This window comes from Manis pentadactyla, chromosome 16 (genome assembly GCF_030020395.1).
Source record: "Manis pentadactyla isolate mManPen7 chromosome 16, mManPen7.hap1, whole genome shotgun sequence".
Classification (NCBI taxonomy): domain Eukaryota; kingdom Metazoa; phylum Chordata; class Mammalia; order Pholidota; family Manidae; genus Manis; species Manis pentadactyla.
Genome location: NC_080034.1, coordinates 41,632,367 through 41,654,583, shown reverse-complemented (window position 1 = coordinate 41,654,583; position 22,217 = coordinate 41,632,367). Strand labels below are relative to the sequence as shown.

Here is a 22,217-nt window from a genome sequence, read left to right as displayed (position 1 = left end):
CTGTGAAAGCATAATTAATGAAGGAAAGCACCTTGTTAAGTTGCATATATGGCTAATATTAACCATTGAAGTAAAGGTATCCATGAGAGCAGGATTATTCAGGGATTTATTTTAAGTGGTATCAATTTGGTGGTTGGGGAACACATACAATTTTACCCACTGAAATTGATGATAATTATGAGAATTTGCCCTAGGGGTTTTCAGCAACTAATTTTCTTCCTCAGAAGGGGAAGCCTGTAGTTACTGAACACTGAGTGTGAGCCAAGCCACACTCGTGCCCACCCTGCAAGACAGGTGTGGCTAGTCCTTTTTTACAGATGAGGAAAGGGAGGCAGAAAGAGGTTGAGTGACTCTCTCAAGGTCACACAGCTCAAATGGGCTGAGGCTAGTGTCAACCCCAGGTCTGCCTGAGTCTGTGCTCTTTCCCTGGTGTCCTGACTCTTCAAGGACCCCAAAAGCCCAGCTGTAAAGAGTAAGATGGCTGGGTGACACCAAAGGCTTAGAGTAGACACACAAGCAGAGCCACTCTCAGGATCTTGGGAGTCTTAGTCTCAGGGACAGTGGGGCAAAAACACCTGAATACTGACAACAAAAGGGAAATTGAGTCCAGTTGGGCAGGGCCCATGTCCTACAGCACATTCACCAGTTAAACCAACCGTGGAGATGGGGCCCACCCACTGGCCGCCATGGAAGCCATACAGGTTCATCTTGTATTTGTGGTCTGGCTCCAGGACTGAGATGGTGACCCCGTCCTCGTGCTCTGGAACCCACACTGCCTTGGGCTGCCCATCCCCATTCTTGTACTGGACCAGGAAGTGGTCAGACTGGCCCATGGGGACAGTCCAGGAGATGCGCAAGGAGTCAGGTCACCTTCACAGTCAGCTCTCCCAAGTGTGGCTTCAAAGGGATGTTGGCAGAGGGCTCCTCTTGAGGAGCTGGGAAGAGATTCAAATAAAATCTTTCCTGTTGCTAAAAGGAGTTGTTGAGGTCCAAGCTTTCCTGGATTCAGACCAGAAGGTGGGCCAGCCATGAGGGCCTAACTTGAGACCCATTTCTGCTTATGATCATCAACTCCTCCTGACAGTCCATCAAATGCACCAGGCAGCCTTCTACCTCAGGGCCTTTGCACTGATTGTTCTGTCTCCCTGAATGTTCTTTCTCCAGATGCTACATGGCTTGAGCCCACAGTTCCTTTAAGTCTTTGTTCACATGTCACTGTCTTTTGGGGGGCCTATGCTGACCACCCTAGTTAAAATTCCAGTTCTCCTAATTGCAATCTAGTTTCCTTATTTGGACCTCTCATCCCAGCAACAAATTACAAAATAACAATTATGAGATAATCAGGAAACTGTGGCACTACTTGGTAACACTACAATACTCTTTAAAAAGAGCAACATACTTAAAAACATAGTGATGAAGTATAGAGTATCTGGGATGAGTTTATAAGTACTGCAGAGGGATACCCACACAATGGAATACTATTTGGCTATAAAGGAATGACCTACTGCTATGTGCTGTAACATGGACGAATCTCAAAAACATGCTTGGTGAAAGAACTCAGGCATAAAAGAACACATGTTTTATGATCCCATCTATACGCTATGCCCAGAAAAGGCAAATTATAGAGACAGCAAGTGGATTTGTGTTGGCCTACAGCTGGGCATGTGGATGAATCTGGACACCAGGTTTCTTCTTGGGCTGATGGAAAAGTTCTAAAATTAGATAGTGGTGATGGTGGCGCCACTCTGTAAATATACTAAAAATCAGCAAGTTGTATACTTAAAACAGGTGAGTTTTATGGTATGTAAGTTATACCTCAATGAAGTTGTTAATAAAGAAAACATTCTAAGAGGGAAGGGCAGGAAGACAGCAGGGTGTGGATGAGCCAGACTTGCCAGGAATAAATCAGTGGTTGAAGCAGGGTGATAGATACATGGGAGTTCATTATACTCTTCTTTCTCTTTGTGTATATGTTGGAAATTTTATATAATAACTATTTGTTGAATGAATGAATGAGTATTTCATGGCATTTGTCATGGCCCCAAAAGAGTTCTTTCTGGAGTTGCCAAGCAAAGCAGAGAGCCACAAACAGGTCAGTGCATTTCTGATGGAGGCCACAGTCCCCAAGGATTTCTCTGACATGGGCCTGGCACTTCCCTGGGAGTCCCCAGATCACACCTGTCCTAAGCTGTTAATGGACAAAGGGTGGTGTAAAGGTGGGGTTAAGATTCCTGGGTCTCCGGAAGATGACTGCCTGGTGCATTTGATGGACTGTCAGGAGGAGTTGATGATCATAAGCAGAAATGGGTCTCAAGTTAGGCCCTCATGGCTGGCCCACCTTCTGGTCTGAATCCAGGAAAGCTTGGACCTCAACAACTCCTTTTAGCAACAGGAAAGATTTTATTTGAATCTCTTCCCAGCTCCTCAAGAGGAGCCCTCTGCCAACATCCCTTTGAAGCCACACTTGGGAGAGCTGACTGTGAAGGGTGCTACCCCTGACTCCTTGCGCATCTCCTGGACTGTCCCCATGGGCCAGTCTGACCACTTCCTGGTCCAGTACAAGAATGGGGATGGGCAGCCCAAGCCAGAGACGGGTAAGATTCCTCAAGGGAGGAACAATCTAAGATAGGCACAGTCGCAGGGGGGTCATCAGGTGAGAAATTGGGGATCAACAGAGGTGAGGCTTAGAACCTCACCCCCCCGTTCTGAGAGAAATCTTCTGCATATGTGGATGTTTTATTGCCCTGGTCTAGCTTGGATTAACACATAGTCTACAGGCACACACCTGATCATCTACATTTGCTCTCTTACAACACTAAACTATGTTTTCTACCTTTATCTTGTATCTACCTACCACTTCAGCATTCTATTAAATATAATAATAAAGAGAGAAATGTGGTATCCACATATAAATCAAGTATAAAAACCAAATGAGTATTCATATTTGAACTGACTGTTTAGAGTTCATAATGCATGAGCAAAACCGAAAGTTTCTGTGATGACTGCCCTTGTACTGTTCACTGTGTAACTTATTCATTATGTAAGAATTTGTTCTCCATGGAAGAACTTGTTTGTTATGCCTCAGAAGATTGGAGACTGACGAAAATTAGGCTTGGGGTGGATTAATGATTGTGCATTGAGCATTGACTCCCCTATACAGAATTTTATTGTTGTTAACAACCATTTGATCAATAAATATGAGAGATGCCCTCACAAAAAAAAAAAAAAGACAGACTTCCAATGGTAAAATAAATAAGTAACCTGGATGTAATGTGTAGCATAAGGAATATAGTCAAAATATTGTAACAACTTGGTATGGTGATAGCTGGTACCCAGAATTGTCATGTATATAAATGTTGAATCACTATGTTGTACACCTGAAACTAATGTAACGTAATACCGTGTGTCAACTACCCTTCAATAAAAAAATTATTATCTACAAAAAAAGAAAAAAAAAAAGATTCCTGGGTCTCCCGTGAAGGACACTCTGAAGGCTTTATGAATGGGAACTTTCCTGAGACCCAACTGGGGGTCCTGCCCTCACTCACCGGTCACGCCCACAGTGGACACGGGGCCCACACGCTGTCCACCGTGCAGGCCGTACAGGTGCATCTTGTACTTGCGCCCCGGCTCCAGGCCTCCAACGGTGACCTCACTCTCCTCGCCCCCAACACGCACCACCTGGGGCCGCCCCTCCCTGTCCTTGTACTGGACAGTGAAGGAGTCAAAGTGGCCCCGGGGGACGGTCCAGGAGAGGCTCAGCGAGTCTGGGGAGGACCCTGTCACTGTCAGCTCCCCCAGGAGGAGCTCCTCAGGGGGCTCTGGGGTCTCCGAGCTGGGTTCTGGGGGGCTGGGGGGCTTTTCCTCTGGAGCTGAGGAGAGACACAGAGAGGGTGAGGCAGGGTCCCTGGGAGGTACCCTGGGGCTTGGTCCAAGCAGGGTCCTGACGGGGCCCCGAGGTCAGGTCAGAGAAGCCTGACCTTGGGGCTGGGTGGCGCTGATCAGCTGACATCTCACAAACATGCCCAGAGACCGCTGGGTCAGCTTTGGGGACCAGGACAGCCAGCAGCACAGCTCACGGTGGCCTCTGTCTGCCCAGGAGGACCCTTGGTCCCCAGGGAGGCCCCGGGGGAGGCACACAGGGCACCATGGCTCAGCCTGGAGCAGAGGGGCCCCCTGCACCCCACTCACCCATGCCGAGAGAGAGGTGATCCTCCTGCTGGGTCACCCTGGGGCTTCCACCCTCTACTCACCTGTCACCCCGATGGCAGAGACGGGGCCCACTCGCTGGCCACCGTGGAAGCCATACAGGTTCATCTTGTACTTGTGGTCTGGCTCCAGGCCCGAGATGGTGACCCCGTCCTCGTGCCCCTGCACCCGCACCGCCTGCCCGTCCCCGTTCTTGTACTGGACCAGGAAGTGGTCAAACTGGCCCTCGGGGATGGTCCAGGAGAGGTGCAGGGAGTTGGGGGTGGCATCTGTCACTGCCAGCTCCCCCAGGCGAGGCTTGGTGGGAGACTGGGGGGTCATGGTGGGAAGCTCTGAAGGTTCATTCTCTTCCTCCCTTGGGACTGTGAATAGAGACAAGAAGAGAGAGAAAAATCTGGGAGGCGGAAAGGGCGCCAGGGGAACTCTGCTCTCCTCCAGGTTCTCGCAGGCACCTGGAAGGAAGTAGGGTTGGCAGAGTTCCTCTTGCTCACCTGTCAGGACCTCGATGTGGGCAGGACCCACACGCTGCCGGCCATGGAGACCGTAGAGGTTCACCAAGTATCTGCGGTCTGGTTCCAGGCCAGAGAGGGTGATGTCGTTCCGGTCCCCCTCCAACCTGACTACTTGCTGTTGCCCATCTTCATCTGTATACTGGACCTCAAAGGAGTTGAATTCTCCCCCAGTCACTGTCCAGGAGAGATGCAGGGTGTGCAGGGTGGCTTCCTTCACAGTCACCTCCCCCAGGTGGGGCTCCAGCACTGGAGGGCTTGAGGCCTCAGTCTCAGATTCGGTTTCTCCCCTGAGGGCTGGTCAGAGAAACAGGTAGAGTTGGGTGACTGGTCTGTTACTGCACCAAAACTCTTCAAGAGGAAGTGAAGGAAGAGGTCAGTAATAAAAAGGCTTAACTACTGATGCACAGGGATGAATTCCAAAAGCATTATGCTGACTGTAAGAAGCCAAATACAAAAGACTATGTGTTGCATGATTCTGTTAAATGAAGTGCTTAACAAGGCACAACTGTAAGGACAGAAAGCCATCGGTGGTTATCAGAGGCCTGGGGTGGGAGAGCTGACTACAAAGGGGACAGGGACATAGGTGTTTGGGGCCCACAGAAATGTTGTATGTCTCAGTTGTGGTAATGTTTTTATGACTTCTGCATTTGCCAAAACTAATTGAAATACTCAATTGAAATGGGTGGGTTTTATTGTATGTTAATTTTGCCTTATAAAGCTGATCCTTTTCCCCAAAAGAAGGGAAACAAGGAAGCTCAGAAATTGTGTGGCTGGGTCAGAGAGCAGAGCCGAGGCAGAGGGAAGGACAGCATGTTCAGACTGCAGCCTCACTCACCAGTCACGGCAGTGGTGGAGACGGGACCCACACGCTTGCCTCCATGCAGTCCGTAGAGCAGCAGCTTGTACCTGTGGGCAGGCTCCAGGCCTGAGATGCTGACCTCCCTGACGCTGCCGTCCACAGGCACCACCCGGGGCTGCCCATTGCTGTCCTTATACTGGATCACAAAGGACTCAAACTGGCCCTCGGGGACAGTCCACAAGAGGCTCACGGAGTCTGGTGTCGCACTGGTCACCTGCAGTTCCTCTCCTAGACGGGGTTTTGGAGGATGCTTTGTTCCAGCATCATCCACATTATCCTGGGTCTCTGAAAAAGAGACACAAAGAGGAAATGGCTGAGCTGTTTCCGGAAGGCTGGGTGACCTTGAAGGGCAGGATTGAGAGGTGTGGAGACTTCTCATGGCTTTGCCATAGGAGGGCTGGTGCCATGAGCTTGTGCAAGCAGAAGTAGAGGCTGGATCCCAGCTGAAGCAGCCAGAGCCAGATAACAGCCGTAATGGTGGCAGCTGCCCTGGCCAGGCAGGGCACTGGGCTTGTTCCCTAGGGGGCTTCCAGGAGCACAGCCTGGCCCTGCAGGGGATGCCCGCACCTGTGGTGCCGTCGGCGGTGAGGGGCCCGTGGCGCTTCTTGCCCAGGAGGCCATAGAGGAGGAATCTGTACTTGCGGCCAGTGTCCAGAGGGGTGATGGTGACAGAACGTTCGTGGCCGTCCACAGGCACCACCCGTGGCCCATCCCTGTCCTTGAACTGGACCACAAAGGAGTCGAAGTGGCCCTCAGGGACTGTCCAGGAGAGGCGCAGCGAGTCCTGGGTGGGGTCCGTCACCAACAGCTCCCCAAGGTGGGGTGGGGCCCCTGGGCCAGCGTCACCTTGGGCAGCTGACAGAAAGGAAAGGTTCTTGTGTTTATTTTTTTCCTAAATGACTCTGATTGTCTCCCGCTGGGGCTGGAAAAACCCAGAACTGCCCAAATGATCAGTGCTTCTCCAAAATATTTCCATCACCCTCCCATCTCTGCCACCATCCCCAACCGGCCACTCTCCCCTTAACCAATGTGGGAAGGGGTCTTCTGACTTGAGACATAGCAGGGAAGAGAGGTTCCCTAGCTTCCTGCTTATTTGTTGTTGCCCAGACTTTCCCACCCATTAGACCCTGCTTCCCTAGCGGGGTGCAGCCATCACAGACTTGGCCTGTTTATTTCCTTTTACCGGGGAGCCTGCTCTTTGTGATTTGACTGGCCCCTGGCGAAATCCTTGGGTCCTGGAAAAACCAGAGGGGCAACAGGATCCCTAATGGGGACAGACTGCTGGCAGGAAGGTGGGACGTTACAGTGGAAAGTGACTCTCATAGGACCGTGGGGGAGGAGCAGGCGCTGACTACGCTTATTGGCATGGTAGGGAGAGGAAGGGGAGTCCAGAAGGGGAAAGGGGCTAGTGTCTGCTATAGAGCCAAGCTGGCCTGCAGCTTTCCTGGACAGGGAGGATGCTGACGCATTGTTATTGAGGGAGTTTTCTGGCAACAGGGAGGCCCCAGGGGCAGGGGAGGGCCTGGACCGAACCCTAGGAAATGGGCACAGCTGGGTGGGGCCGACTGGCCTGGCTGGGCAGCCAGCCCTGTGATCCTCTGGTTCCCAGTTTCCAAGGCTCCAGGAGGAGGGCACAGCAGGAAAGGGGTGCTCTGGTGGAGGCAGAGGCAGATAAGGGACCTGATGGGCCTGAGACAGTGGGGTAAAACCTGGGTGAGAGTCAGAGGGGAAAGGGCAAAACTCGCAGGAGGTGAGGGTGCATAGGGCCAGGGACTGAGAGAACAGGGAGGGGCTCCTGCTCCCTTCATCCCCTCCCAGTACCCCATCTCCCTTCTCCCACCTTCCAGGAAGGGGCCTGAAGGGGATTCCCCCATTCAACAGAAGGAGAAATTATGGGAAGAGAGAAAAAGTCAGAAGTGGGAGCAGACTTAGGACCAGCCCTATTTCCTGGCTCTTGTTTGCCTGGAACTGGGCCAAGCAGTGTGGCCTTTCAGGTGAAACAGAAGAGGTAGACAAAGGGAAGACCTGGCAGAAGGGCAAGATCAGACAGTGAGAAGCAGCAGGAAGGCCAGGCCCCAGGCTCACTGGGTGGGGCCCCTCTCACCTGTCTTTGCCTCCACAGAGACTGGGCTGCGTCGCTTCCCATCCTGGATTCCAAAGAGCAGGAACTTGTATTTCCTACTGGGCTCCAGGCTGGGAACGGTGACCTCGCACTGGTCTGGGGCCACAGGCACCACCTGGGGCTGCCCATCCCTGTCCTTGTACTGGACCACGAAGGAGTCAAACTGGCCCTCAGGGACTGTCCATGAGAGGCCCACAGAGTTGGGGGTCACACCTGTCACTGTCAGCTCCCCCAGGCGTGGCTTCAGTGGGGGCTCGGTGGCTGGAGGAGTCTCTTCTGTTTGTGGAGCTGAGACAGATAGTGGGAGGCTATTAGGAAAAGCCCCTTACCTTTGGTAGTAAATATGTCCATTGTTTTTGAAGTGCCCACGAGGTGGTTCTGATGTAAAACTACACTGATTGGCGACATCTATCTGTCCAACCACCCTTCACTGAGTCCCTGACAGAATCTGGGTCTGTGCTTGGGGAAGGGGTGTCAGCTGTCACTGTGACCCTGGGAAAATGGCTGTTTTCTATCTGTATGTTAATGGCTCTAAGTCCCCCTGTCCAGACCCCTGCCAACCCCCAGAATCCTGTTTGCTCAGCATCTTCTTTGGGTGCCTAATCTGTGTCTCAAATTCAACAAATCCAAAACCACACTTAGGGGCTACCTCCACACCTGCTCCCTCCACAGCGTCCCACCTCAGCATAACCACAACTTTGTTTCAGCATCATCCCTGAGTCCTCTTTCACCCCGAGTCTGTCTGTAAGTCCTGTTGGCACTACCTTGAGAAGCTGATCTCTCCTCCCAACTCCCCCGCCACCATCCCCGAGCTCTTACTGGGTTGTAAGATCGCCTCCTCAATCACCCCCTTCACCCTCACCGACTTCACTTGGTCCTCCACGGTGGTTAACACTTAGGCCTACACCTGAGATGGCTTCCATCTCACTCAAAGCATAAGCCAAGTCTTTATAAGGTTCCACATGTGGGACAGGTTCCCGCATGCCCATTTCAAAACATTCCTCGCTGGTCCACAGGCCTCTGCCCAGATACTCTTCTCAAAGGCCTGTGTGGCTTGTCCTATTCTTTCCTCAGGTCCTTCCTCAGCGAGGTCCCTTCCTGCCCAAACACTACCTCACCCACTGGACTTTGCCTTCCTCAGCCTGCTCTCTCCACTGTCACATATGGCGCCTCTGACATATGTGTGCATTTGGTGCCCATCTCCCTCTGCTACAATGGGAGCTCCAGAGGCAGGAGCTTTGCATTGTTCCCTGCTGTGTCCCTAGTGCTCCACAAATACATACTGGGCACTCCACGAATGTGTTAAATTAATGGGTGGTCTGCACAGCTGGGCTGGGAAACCCTGGGCTCAAGACCTGCTGGTCCCCACTGCCTCAGAATCAGCTGGGTCTGGGAGGCACTTGTCATTAGCGAGCAAACCTGGAAGGTTGTCTCAAAAGGTAAAATGATTGAGGAGGTGGCTGGGTGGGTGACATTCTCAAGAGCTTGTTTTTCTGGCTCCTCTGGGAAGGCAAGACTAGCTCCAGACATATCAAACCTGCTTTAAACATGGGCTGCTAGTGAGGTCTCAGGCGGGGCCGGAGGGACCACCAGGTAAAGAGCACCTACTAGGTGACTGGTGCCAGGCCAGGCATTATATTTCATTTTCCTTCTATCTCTTAGTTCCTATGCTTCTGCTGTTTTTCCCCTTTCTGTACTTCTTTCCATGAGGGAGAGAAGCTGTTTCTCGATATCGAGCCTTACTGTTAGTAGTCTGACGTCACTGGGAAAGGTGGAATGGTAACCACTCATAGGTTTGACAGTCCCATGCTGCATTTGGGCATAATCTTTTTCCAATGTGGAAATATTACTAACTAGCCCAGAAGAGATGCCCAGGCTTTTCTTCTCCTAGCAAGGGTACAGCATGTGCTGTGTGACAGGGACAGCTTCTCAGTCAACTCAGTGGGCACCAGTTGCCCATCACCTTCCTGCTCTGATAATGAACGTCATGCTGGATCACACAGCTAGGCTTGGGGAAGCCGGGAATGGAACTCTGTCAGATTCCACAACTCAGTTTTCCTCTACCGCACAGCCTCAGTCAGTGTCTGACAAAGCCCATCCTGAGCCTGGGACCGGAGGCAGGGCCTCACAGAGCCCAGTGTGGCTGCCCAGGGCAGATGGACAGACAGAGGGTCACCCCAGGAGAAACCTTGGCAGCACGTCTGGGCCTGGCGTGAGCCTCGACCCTGCTACTGCAGCCCACAGGACAGTGATTCAGGGGGTTTTCCCCTCTCTCTGCTCTCAGCTCCCTGAAGAAAGAAAAGAAATAGGGAGTGGAAGGTTCTGAAAGCTAAGCCACCCAAGTCACTGTGAGGTTGGGCCAGCAGAAGTATAGAAATCATGCTCTGGAAACCTGTTTCTCTGCATTTAGGTTTTTAATCTTTCCCCTTATAGTAAAATTGTTCATGAAAAAGAACATCTTTGTTTCAGTGAGCAAAGGAGAAAAGAGATGTTCATTGTGACCAAGCTGGGCAGGTCATCAGGAGGCTCCCAGAGGTCTGCCTGGGACCTGTCCCCACATACTGAGGCTCTGCAGAAATGCCCAGGCCAGGTCCTTTGTAGTGGCCAGGGTGTCCCCATACTCAGGAGAATGGGGAAAGGGATGTTCCTTCTTGCTGTAAAGTCACTTACTGGATGAGTGGTAAACAAAGTTTCCAGCTACTCTGATAAAGAGGCCAATGTCCCACGCCCATCTGACCATCCAAGTAGCTGAACTAGACAAAGGGGACTGAGCAGACCCCAAAGTAAGGATAATTCTAATAAGCACAGCGGCGAACACTGACAGCATGTTTGCTCTGTGCCAGGCCCATTCATAGGCTTTATGTCTGTCAACTCATTTAATCCTCACAACAGAACGTGGGGGAGGTGTTACCATCCCCATTTTAGGAAACAGATGAGGAAACAGAAGCACAGAAAGTTTGAAACTTGCTCAAGTCATAAAGCTGGTTGTAGCCTAGTGCCCACTGAGCTGCTCTTGCTAGGTCTTCCTCAAGTAGGGGGCACCTAGTGATTCCCCCCAGCAGGGAAAGCAATCGCCACAGGGAGGCTGGCAGCCACCAGTGGGAAGAAAAGTAACCAGGCCCCACTCTCACTCACCCGTCAGGCCTGTAGTGGACACGGGGCCCATGCGCTGCCCCCCGTGCAGGCCGTACAGGTGCATCTTGTACTTGTGCCCCGGCTCCAGGCCTCCAACAGTGACCTCACTCTCCTCGCCCCCAACACGCACCACCTGGGGCCGCCCCTCCCTGTCCTTGTACTGGACAGTGAAGGAGTCAAAGTGGCCCTGGGGGACAGTCCAGGAGAGGCTCAGCGAGTCTGGGGAGGATCCTGTCACTGTCAGCTCCCCCAGGAGGGGCTCCTCAGGGGGCTCTGGAGCATCTGTGCTGGGTTCTGTGGGGCTGGGGGGCTCGTCCACGACCTCCTGGGGGTCTGACAGAAGAGACGGGGGATAGAAACTTAAAGGGTGACTTGCTTTGCTGGTGACACTAATCATGACAACAAAGTGTGTCCAGCAAATACAATCTTTACAGGGGTTCTTGTAACCTTTGCATTAACCACTGAGTAACTCATAGAAGGAGACAGGGCTGGGACAGGTCTCTAAGCCCCATCAGGTACTGTTGGCAGGTTGTTCTAGTGGGTTCTGTGTGGGTGAGGGGCACCCCTCATGTCTGAGAAAGGAGCTAAGATTGGAAGAGAGGGATCTCTGAGGACTTCTTCTCTACTGTGTTCACCAACAGTACCCACCTCATGAAAGTGAGGGCACAGTAAGGCCTCTCCCCATCTGCGTTCCTCCTTTTCAGTTCCTGCCCCTCTCCAGGGCTTTCCAGCTGTCCCCACCCCCACTTATCAGGACAGGAGGCCAAATGTGCTCTGGCTAAGGCCTCCCTAAGCCCTGTCCATCCCTCCACTTCAGACAAGAGAAGGAGAAAGATTTGAGTGTGGGGGAGTTGGGAGGGCTGTGTGCATCCTTGGCTGGCTCTAGATGCACAGCCCCAAGGGCATCTCCCCACCTGCCTGCAGCTAGCTCTTTGCTGAGGCTCCGTGGAGTGGGGAGACTGGAGAGAGGGAAGCCAGACCTGTCGGGACTTCGTAGAGGACAGGAGATTGAGGAGACAGCAGGCAAAGATGATAACCCAGGTAAGGAGGGGGAAGGTAAGGAGTGGGGAAGAAAGAAAGGATCTCGGGAAGGAAGTGAGTCAGAGAGAAAGCAGCTCACTCTTAAAGAGCAGTTTTGGTAAGCCAGGCACTGTTCTAAGTGCTGCATGGGTATTAACTCATTTAATGCTAACAACCCTGTGAAGCAGTTACCGTTACTGCCCCCATTTGACATATAAGAAAGCTGAGACACAGAGAGGTTCAGTAACCTGCACAAGGTCCCATAGGTAGTAGATTGCAGAGCTGGGATTAAAATCCAAGCAGTTGGCTCCAGAGCCCATGCTCCCAACCATGATGCCACACAGACATGGAACTGGTGCTGGGCAGGGCAAGGGTGGCACGTGAAGGGATGCAGGGTGGGGGGCTGAAAGTGAGCCCTTTGCCCTGCTCCATGCTGGCTGGGATTCAGGGAGTCAGGAGGCTGGGAGGCCTCTTCATACCAGAAAGAGTTTGGGGAGACTTGGTGCTCTTATCCCTTGGATCTGCCAGCTCGGAACAGAGAAGCGATGGTAGGAGGGTGTGGGCAGCAGGGGACAGAGGCGCAGAAATGACCACCACCCAAGCCAGGCCATGGTAGGGGAAGAAGCCCAGCAAAAAACATGGGGAAGGAGCACAGTGGCTGAGGATATCTGTGGGGAGGACAGCCGCAGTGGAAGGATGGTTCAGGCTGCTTGGAATGGGGAACATGGGACATATTCTTGAAGATGCAGAAGGGCCGAGAAACAGGTTAGGGGCTGGTGACTGGGTGAGAAGTCCTGGAATGTAGGGAAGAGGGTGGAGGCTTTGGCAGGATCAGAGCCGAGGAAGACAAGGGGAAGGTGTTAAGGAGTCCTGGGCCAGGTCCTGTTCATGGGACTGGAGGCTAGCTGGGGAGGGACGTCCCTGCGGCCCTGACTCACCTGTGGTGGCCACCACAGACACGGGCCCCACCTGCTGCCTGCCGTGAAACCCGTAGAGGTTCATCTTATACTTCCGGTCAGACTCCAAGTGGGGAATGGTGACCTCGTTCTCATGCCCCATGATAGGCACTGCCTGGGGCTGCTCCTGTGCATCCTTGTACTGGACCAGGAAGGAGTCGAAGGAGCCCTGGGCCACTGTCCAGGACAGGCGCAGGGAGTTGGGGGTTATGCCCGTCACTGTCAGTTCCCCCAGCAGGGGCTGCTCAGGGGACTCTGGGCGCCGCGGCTCCTTTCTCTTCTCTGGGGCTGTAACTAAGAGGTTCCAACCAGGGTGGAACTGGCAGCCGGGCTTGGAGCTTGAGCTTTGGACTGACTGTCACACCTGGGGGGTCACTATTCCATTAGTGTGAGTGCTGAACCTCCAGGGATTCTGGCACAGTCAGGGTATGACACACCTTCTGGGCCCTGCAGAGCAGCTGAATGGAATGGAAGGGGTCCAGCAGGATGGGGGAGGCTGGGCTGCCCTTCCTCCCTCCCACAAGAAGGGCCAGGATTTGGAGTCAACTGTCTCACTGGGAGGCCCCAACTGGTTCCTGGCTGAGGGCCAGCGTGCAGAAGGCTGGAGGGGTCACATGAGGGCTTAGGTGGCTGCCACTCACCCGTGGTGCCATCAGCAGTGAGGGGGCCGTGCCGCTTCTTGTTGGCAATTCCAAACAGGTTGAATCTGTATTTTTGGTTAGGGTCCAGGGGGAAGACAGTGACTGAGCGCTCGGGGCCCTCCACAGGCACCACCTGGGGCCGTCCATCCTTGTCTCTGTACTGGACCATGAAGGAGTCAAACTGGCCCTCAGAGACAGTCCAGGAGAGATGCAGCGAGTCTGGGGTGGGGTCTGTTACCCACAGTTTTCCCAGGCGGGGTGGAGGTACTGGGCTGGGATCACTCTGAGGCACTAGGAAGAGGGGGTAGAGAAAAGCGAGGGATGCAGGTTAAAGAAGGGGGAATTCAGCTGCGATACAGTGATTCTCTGTGAGATCATAGAGGCTGTGCACTGCACCAAGGTGCATAGCCAAAGAAACACTGAGGACCAAATCCAGCCATCACTCTGCTTACCAAGCTATGCACCCTGGCAAGGGGCTTTGCCCACCTAGAGGATGGGGCACCTTCTTCTAAGTGGCACAAAAATGCTATATGGCTAGTGTGGTTCTAACCACAGCCTGGGGAGGGGCTTCAGAGATAAGGGAACCCTGGCAGCCCTTTCCACATCTCCATGGCCAGGGAAGTCTTGGGCTGGGCTGTTGGCTCCCTCCAGCCTCTACCCTCCCTGCTTGCTCTCTATTCCCAGCCCAAATTCAAGAAAGAGATATCTACACTAGCAGTAGCCATATCCTCACCTCCATCACCCTCCCAACCCAGCCCCACCCACTCCTGGCAGCTCTCAGGGTCAGTGATGAACTCACCATTGCTAAGTCCTGCGGGTGCTCTGCAGCCCTAAATCACTCTTAGGGAATCTGGCATGTCTTACCTCGCCCTTCACTTTGGCATCTGGGACACCACTCTCCGTGGCTCTGTCTCCCTTCCCCCCAGCAGGCTCCTCTTCCTCTGATCATGCCCTGAGGGTTAGCCACTTCCAGGGCTCCAGCAGCCCTGTTCCTTCTCCCCACACCTTCATCCTGGCTCCTGCCCACGGGGATTGGTGACACCCACAGCCACTCTTCAAGCCTTCTCTCTGTTCTCCAGACCCACAATGGCAGTCGTGTAGCCCCGTGGCCCCATCACTTTCTGCTTGAGTGACCTCTCCCTCTCTGTGCCTCAATTCCCCTTGTCTATCAGATGGCCATGCCTCACAGGGCTGCTGTAAGGAGTAAGTGTGAATGTCTTGAACATATTTGTTACTTAAATGCTCAGAAGATGTCTATCTAAGTGGCCCATACTGCATTGTTCCCTACCTCTGTTCTTACTTGCCCCAGGAAGCAGGACTCTCTGATCTGGAAACATGGGGGTGCCTGACCTCATTGCTCTCCTTCACCTCCCAATCCAGCTTCCCAGCCACCATCCTAGACAGGTCACCACCAGTTGTTTTTGTGTGGGGGTTCTCAACCTAATTTCCCAGATATTCTCTGAAGCAGCCTCAGTGTTATTTGTAAGATAAATATCTAGTCATGTCACTCTCTCACCAGGGCCCTCAAATGACATTCCCAATTCCAGTCCCCTCAATTCCCTAGGGGCCCTGCTCTACATCCAGAGGAAACAAAGATAATTGTCCTACAAGACCATACTCAAGTCCTGCCTTGCTCTCCACAGGCTCTCTCTGCAAAGCGCTCCTCAACCTATCAGCCTGACCCACCACTATTTTCCTTTCAGGATTCTTCACAGGCACCGCCACATTCAGGAAGCCTTCCTGGAGTACCCAAAGCCCTGGGAAGACTTCCTTCAGGACCACGCAGAGGGTAATAGCAGTTGCTCTCACTCACAGATCTTGGCTTCAGCCACCAGGGGGCCGTGCTTCTTCTTGCCCACGAGTCCATACAGGATGAATTTGTACTTGCGGCCAAGGTCCAGATTGGTGATGAGGGCTGACCGCTGGGGTCCCTCCACAGGCACCACCTGGGGCCCATCCCTGTCCTTGTACTGGATCACGAAGGAGTCAAACTCGCCCTCGGGGACTGTCCAGTGCAGGAGCAGGGAGTTGGAGGTCCCATCCATCACTGTCAGCTCACTCAGGCGTGGTGGAGCCATGGGCTTCCCAGGCTTCTCCCCATCCCTGTCTGGGGTGGGGTTGGGGGCAAAAGCAAAGCAGGTGAACTCAACCATTGCTTTGTCTCTGGTCTCCTTCCCTCTCCTCTGCCCACTGGCTCGCTCACTCCTTCCTGGACAGCTCCCGCCCTTGAAGCCTCCATTTCTCCATCCTCAGCCCTCTGTGACCAGCCTTCCTGGGAAGGCGGCCTTTCCTCCCAGTCTCTGTTCTGGAGTGAGGGCTTGGCCCCTCCCTGTGCTAGCCTTCCTCACCCTTCACAAAGGTCCTAGTCCCTCTCCACACCAAGATCTTTGGGGGAGTTTCAGGTCCCGCATAGTTCTTCCTGAGAGGTAGACCTCCCTCTCCAGTGCTGCTTTAGAGCAGTCTGGGGACTCCTCAGTCCACCTGAACTTCTCTCTTCTTGTTTGCGCCTACCACCCCGGCCCAAACACCAGCCCAGTGCTTCAATCCCCATCCCTCCTCTGAAGTCCTTATGGCCCAGCCCCTCCCCCAACCTCAGGACACTGGTCTGAGCAGAGGCCAGGATATACCCATAATGCCTTGGTAGACGAGAGGGGCGGAGGGCTCGCCCTCTGGGGGAACCCCACGAAGTGACAGCTCATAGGGGGCTCCAGGAGGAGGTGAGGGCACCAGAGCCTGGTGGACATCCCCTGGCAGTAGTTCCTCATGTGCCCCTGGCCCCTTGGGCACCCGCAGTTGCAGATGGAAGTGGGCAAAGGTGTCAGGCTGGGCGGTCCAGGCCACTTGGAGGCGCCCTGTCTTGTCTCTGCCCAGCACCCTCAATTCTCCCAGCCCCTGGGGGCGTTGCTGCAGGATGGGGGCCTGGACCCCTTGAGTCGTTGAGGGGCCTGAGGGAGGAGGCTCATCAGTGGCCCCCAAGAGGCCAGAGGGGGACGATCCTGGGAAGAGGCAGAGCAAGAAAAACAGAAGAGTCAAGTATAAGAGCCAGAAAGGAAACCCAGCCCCCAGGTTCTGCCCTCTAGCCTCTAGGAGCCTCGGTTCCTCCCTTTTCCACTCCTGGGTCCACCCAGGGCCACCTCATTTTCCCAAAGGTCCGAACACCCTTGTCCATCACACTCCTGAACAGTCAGGACTGCAGGTAATAAAATAAATAGAGCCTGCCATCTCTCCCCCCTCAAGGTTCCTATGACCACCAGCCCCCACAGACTTCCATGTCCTTCCCCGCACACATATCCCCCTCCACACTGGGTGGTGGTCCTGGCTTCCATTAGTGCTGCAGTGAGAAGCCTAAAAGAAAGAAGACGGTGTGTTAGGGAAGGAGGATGCAAGAGGAGAGTGGGTAGTGAGAAGGGGGAAACGTCCAGCTCAGGTGGCATCTGGGCCCTAAGGGGGAAGAAGAGGTCCACAGCCCTCCCCATGGCAGCCCCAGACCATCCCTTCCCTCAGCCCAGACGTTCCTGTGGGAGAGACAAGCATGGAGTGAGCCAGGAGGTCTGCGAAGGCAGCTCAAGGGGCGGTGGTTTCACCTCTCACATACACATGCTGCCTGATGCACACGGCCACCCTCATGCAGATCCAATGGTCCCTTTGAGGTCAAGGCCAAATTGTGGAAAACAGTAACCACTGACCACAGTCTTCAGCCACCCTCACCACAGTGAGTCAGAGAAGGGAACTGCTGGTTTCTCTCCCTCTCCCACCCAAATTGCTCCAGTGAGTCTTGGCGGGCCCTTTCCTAGAGCAGCAGTCCTGGCAGAAGGGCCCTGGGAACCCAAGTGAAAACTGGGGGACACCAAAGACCAGGTCTCCTTGGCCTCGCATATCCGCCAGGAATGGTGGGGGTGAAGATAGCTTCTAGGGACACAGGAGAGCGTGCCTGGACCAGGTAGGGCTTGCAGGCAGAGGGTGTGGTGAGGGCGCAGTCTGAGCAGTGAGGCAGTGCAAGGGGCTCATGGATGCACACCCCAATGGCAGGCGAGGCTGGGCAGAGGATGGGTGGTACCAGCCCCGGCCCATGCTACCTGTGGTAGTAATGAAGGCGTAGGACTTGGAGGTCTGCCCTGCCCGCACCCCGTGGACCTCCACGTGGTAGGTGGTGCCGGGCCTGAGGTCGGGTAGGCTGACTGTGCGCGTGGTGCCCGGCACGGTCAGCTCCCCGCCGGGGCCCTCTGCGGGCACCTGGGGACGCCAACGCAGCACCACGCGCTCGAAGTGGCCGCGGAGCCCGTCGAGGGACACAAGTAGGGCGCCGTCGGCGGAACTGCCCAGCACTTCGGGCTTTGGGTGGCGGGGCGTAGCCACCCGGTCGACGCCTTCTGGTGAGAGGCCGTAGATACCCTGGTTGGAGTCGCGCTTCCAGGTGCCCAGTTCCGGACCGGCGGTGGGGTGCGGACGACGGGGGAATGGGGAGGGGGAGCCGGAGGGGGCGGCAGCCGCCAGGCGCCGCCGCTGCAAGTATTCGTGGATGTGGCGAGCCACCGCCGTGTAGGTCTGGTTGGCCCGCAGTGGGTAGCCGTGAGCCCGCAGGTGGCGCTCCAGGTCTTGCACGGTGCCGCGGAGGCGGCCCAGCTCGGCTGTCAGGTTGCCCCACGCCCGCCGAGGGGGCTGGCGCAGGTTAGGCCCAGGCCGAGGCTCCTCCCCCTCCTCCCCCTCCTCCGCGGGCCGCGCGGGCCTCGGGGCCGGAGCCGGACGGGGACGGGGCTTGGGGGGCGGGGCTGGGGGGCGCACCTCCGGGTAACTGTAGTGGCCTGGTGCTGCCGGGGGGGGGGGGGGCAAAAAGGGGAGGGGAAAGCAGGTCAATGGCAGCCCCCTCACCCCTGCGGTCCTCCCCAGGGCAGGCCCTCCCTCTCCTCCTCCCGCCTTCCCGCCGGAGCCAGAGGCCTCTTCCCTGCGCCCCAGCCCCACCTGGAAAGAGAACCAAGAGAAAGGAGTCAGCGGCCCGGGGGCCCCTCCCTCCTCGCCCTCCAAGCCCGCCACTGGTAGTGCCCTAGAAACAAGAGAGAAGTCAGCGGGCGACGCCCTGTGTCTGAAGGGGAGAAAGGGGAGTGGGAAGAGAGATGTGAGCTGCGAGGTGGGCGTCCCTCTGCCACAGGGAAAATAAAGATCCGGGCATCTGTTAAGAGAACTTGAGGGTTAGTGGAAAATTACTGCGAAGAAACCCGACTTCCCCAAGCCCCAGTCCTAAAATCAACAGGAACACGGATCTAATCTGCCTAATTCCTATCCCTGCAAGATCGGAGCACTGTGAGCACAAGGGCTGTCCCTGTGCCTAAATTTGGATCAGAACCTCCCCCATCTGGGTGGGTCAGACAGCGTTTCCCATTTACTGCTTCTCTCCATGGGGCAACTCCTCTGTACTCCAACCTGCAGCCTTCTGACAGGATTCCAAGCACCCGGGGGCTCTGTCTGCCCAGCAGGTTCTTCGGGACTGCCACACACCCTGCCAAGTGCCTTCAGAGGAGCTTGAGAGCCCTAAACATGGGCTCCCAAGAAAGCTCCTACACTCAGAAACCTGGCCTTTCCCTAACCCCTTGCCAGCCATACCTGTGTTAGCTCGGATGGAAGCCGGGTAGCTTACTGCCTGGCCCCGCTCCGCCGTGACAGTCACCACATATTCCACGCCTGGCATCAGATCGGTGAGCAGCGTCCCATCTGCCTCTGAGGGCACTTCCAGCCGCACCCTTTGGTTGCCAGCACTGACATAGGACACCACGAACCTGTCCACCTCGGCCTGGGGGCGCAACCAGCCAAGCTCCAGTGTGGTTGGTGTCACGGCCACCACTCGGAGGTCCTGGGGGCCATCGATCACTAGCCAGGTTAGAGAGAAGAGGAATCAGGTGGAAGTCACCAGCTTTCCTTGTGAAAGCCTTGTCCTCGCCCAGTCCCTCCCCTCAGCCCTCCTGGAGGTCAGATTCCCACCACACCCCTCAAATCCAAATCTCCACCCAGGAGCTTGCCCACAGCCCCAGCTCTTACTGGTGGTGATGGTCTTGGAGGCAGGAGGGCCCCAGTTAGTCCCTCGAAGGGCACGGATAGTGACCTGGTACTCCTGACCAGGGTCCAATCCTCTCTGGTCATAGGCTGAGGCAGAGCTGGGCACCCGTGCTGTGAATGGGGGGCTCACCCCCTCTGTCTGCAAGAGAGAAGGCACCAGGTGGACCAGGGCAGGCACTCTCACCCCTGCAGCTCAATCCCCTTATGTGTTCTTTCTCCAGTTCCAAGCAGGGTCAACATGGGACTGTGTTGACTTCCCTACTCAGCTGGGAAGCCTGAGTGGTAGCAGCAAACACATCTAGAACATTTACTCATGCCAGGTACTGTTGAAGTCAATTTACACAGACAAACTCACTTAATCCTCATAAGGACCTGATGAGATGATTCATATTATTCCCACTTGACAGATGAGGAAACTGAAGTACAAAAGGAGTAGGTATCTCACCCATAGTCACCAACAACAAGAAAGTGCCAGAGATTTAAGCTCAGGCAGTATGTTCTTAGAGTCCCCTCTCACAGGCACTACCTTTTCAGCCTGTTCATGAGCTGTCCACCAGAATTCTACCTGACACACGCCAGGACCCTGCCTTTGGCTTTCCTCAGGCAACCCTAACTACCTGAGCCTGAGGAAGCTTCACCCAAGCTCATTCCTGTCCAAACAGATCAAGTAGATGAGGGATGTCCCTTCAAGTCTCACTTCTTCTTTAAAGCATCTGCCCCAGCCTGAGCCTCCCCACACACACCTGCCCCTGGCTGGGTAAGTAGGGTGTGACGCATGTCATGACATTTCGCTCTAGGCACTTTTCTTGTCTCTTCAGCAAGCTTTAGACCCCTTAAAAACAAGGCCCACCTGCTCAAAGTTCCACAAATACATTTCCTGATTTTGTACCTGGCATCATGCTGGGCATTGAAGACACAGAAATAAAAGATATAGTCCTTGCCCTCAGATAGCTCATGATCTATTAGCTACATGTATGGCCATGTCCTAAGTTTTCCTAGATCCCTACCCAAATCTCTATGTGTTGTATATTCCTGTGAGAAAACCCTCCTCCAAGTACACATTTAAGGTATTGTGATTATCTGTGGTGACCCCACCAGAAGTCTGCCCACAACTGGTCCAGGCAGGGTCTCCTGGAGTGCCAGCAGCCGTAAAAATAGGAGGAACAGTTATCTGCGAGCAGTCTACAGCCCCACATTACACTGGGCTATCTAGCTGGGACAGCTAGTAAGGACGCTCTGTTCTGCTGAGCTATGTTGGCTGTGATGGAGGTATCTCCATCACAGCCAAGTAGGACTGGAAATTTCAGAAGGTACTCTCCTAAACCAAGAGAATTCTGGGGAATCAACATCGTAAATACCAAAGTATAAAACCAAATGAGAGGCCACGTAGAGATTTCAGGGTTGAGGATGAAATAAAGCTTTGTGTGAATTTTCTTCACTGAAAAGTTCTCCTAGGCACACAGGACCCCTGCTCCTCTCCTACTCACTCTGTCCTAGATATCCCAGCCTAACAGGCCTCAGGTTGGTCTCAACTCAAGACCTTGAAGTCTTCCTACCCAGAACTTAGTCCTTAGTCTCTCTCTCTGCCTGTCTCTTGTCTTATTCCCCAACACACACACACACACACGCACAGTGTGCTCTCTGATTATGTCTGGCCCTTTCACTGGGATAAGCCCATATTCAGAGTTCTTCTCCCATCAGACCCACACACACGAACCTTTTAGACACCTCTCAGTCCCTCCTGAGATCCATTTGGCAACGGTCCCCTAAAGTTCCACTGTCAGTCTAACCTGCATCTCTCATCTGTCTTATCTGAGTCAGGCTCTCTACCAGATGCTGGCAGCTGGCTCTGTGCCTTGTTGAAAGCATGGATGCTTCACTGATTGTCCTTGGTGAGTTTCTAACCCTGTTCTTGATATCAACCCTGTGGCCCCAGTTGGAGGACTCCACCTTGGCTGATGCCTAGAGCTTACCTCACCCTCATTCCCCTTTTCAGACTAGACCTAAACAGAAAATTTTCTGAGGCTGCAAGGCTTCTGCCCCAGTGAAAATGTGGCAGAGCCCAGGTACCGGCTTCAGAGTACATCCAGACACGGAATACCCAGACCTCTTTCTATTTGGAGGCTCACCTCCCCCATTTTCCTCACTCTTTCCTTCACATTCACAGGGCAGCCAGCATTTTGTAAAATAGCAATCTTCCTTAAGTTAGTGATCCTCAGGCTTGGGTGCCTGAGGGCACCCAGAATCACCTTGAGGGATTGTTACAGTGTAGGTTACTGGGCTCCCTGCCCCCCAGAGCTTCTGATTCAGTAGATCTGGGGGTAGAGTCCAACAATTTGCATGTCTGACAAGCTCCCAGGTGATGGTAATGCTGCAGGTCCAGAGAACACACTTCAAGAATCACTGTCAGAAAAACAATGCCAGATATGCAGGGAGAAGGAGGAATGTTCCTCTTCTGTGTTCTGAACATCACTCTAATAACTAGGTGTGTCCCTTGGCCAGAAATGGCAGGGGAAAGAAGTGCTTCCAGAAAGGGGAGGGGACAAGGTAGAGATAGACTTCTAGAAAAATGGCAGTGGCCAAAGAACATCCAGCTACCAAATATACTCCGTGCCAACAGAAGTAGACAGAGTGCATTGGCCAAGGCAAAAGGCACAATTCCACAGAAGGGCACAGCCATAGAAAGCTTTGAAAGCACAGTCCGAGGACCATTTG

At 54.1% G+C, this 22,217-nt stretch overlaps 1 protein-coding gene across 10 annotated transcripts in view; it reads right to left on the bottom strand.

The window, feature by feature from the left end:
* The window catches only part of TNXB (tenascin XB), a 54,829-nt gene that overhangs the window by 16,904 nt on the left and 15,708 nt on the right, over positions 1-22,217 (bottom strand). For 6 of the 10 annotated variants that reach the window (XM_057494111.1, XM_057494112.1, XM_057494116.1 and 3 more), the window contains exons 5-17: positions 19,485-19,641; positions 19,053-19,316; positions 17,531-17,824; positions 16,082-16,450; positions 15,268-15,561; positions 13,455-13,745; positions 10,838-11,170; positions 7,685-7,990; positions 6,148-6,435; positions 5,557-5,865; positions 4,701-5,015; positions 4,254-4,571; positions 3,549-3,872 (exon numbers count right to left, since the gene is read on the bottom strand). In XM_057494111.1, coding sequence (XP_057350094.1) covers positions 3,549-3,872; positions 4,254-4,571; positions 4,701-5,015; positions 5,557-5,865; positions 6,148-6,435; positions 7,685-7,990; positions 10,838-11,170; positions 13,455-13,745; positions 15,268-15,561; positions 16,082-16,450; positions 17,531-17,824; positions 19,053-19,316; positions 19,485-19,641 — 3,862 coding nt within the window. The remainder of the gene's footprint in view (positions 1-3,548; positions 3,873-4,253; positions 4,572-4,700; positions 5,016-5,556; positions 5,866-6,147; positions 6,436-7,684; positions 7,991-10,837; positions 11,171-13,454; positions 13,746-15,267; positions 15,562-16,081; positions 16,451-17,530; positions 17,825-19,052; positions 19,317-19,484; positions 19,642-22,217) is intronic. The other 4 variants (XM_057494115.1, XM_057494113.1, XM_057494114.1 and 1 more) reach the window with 4 other exon arrangements.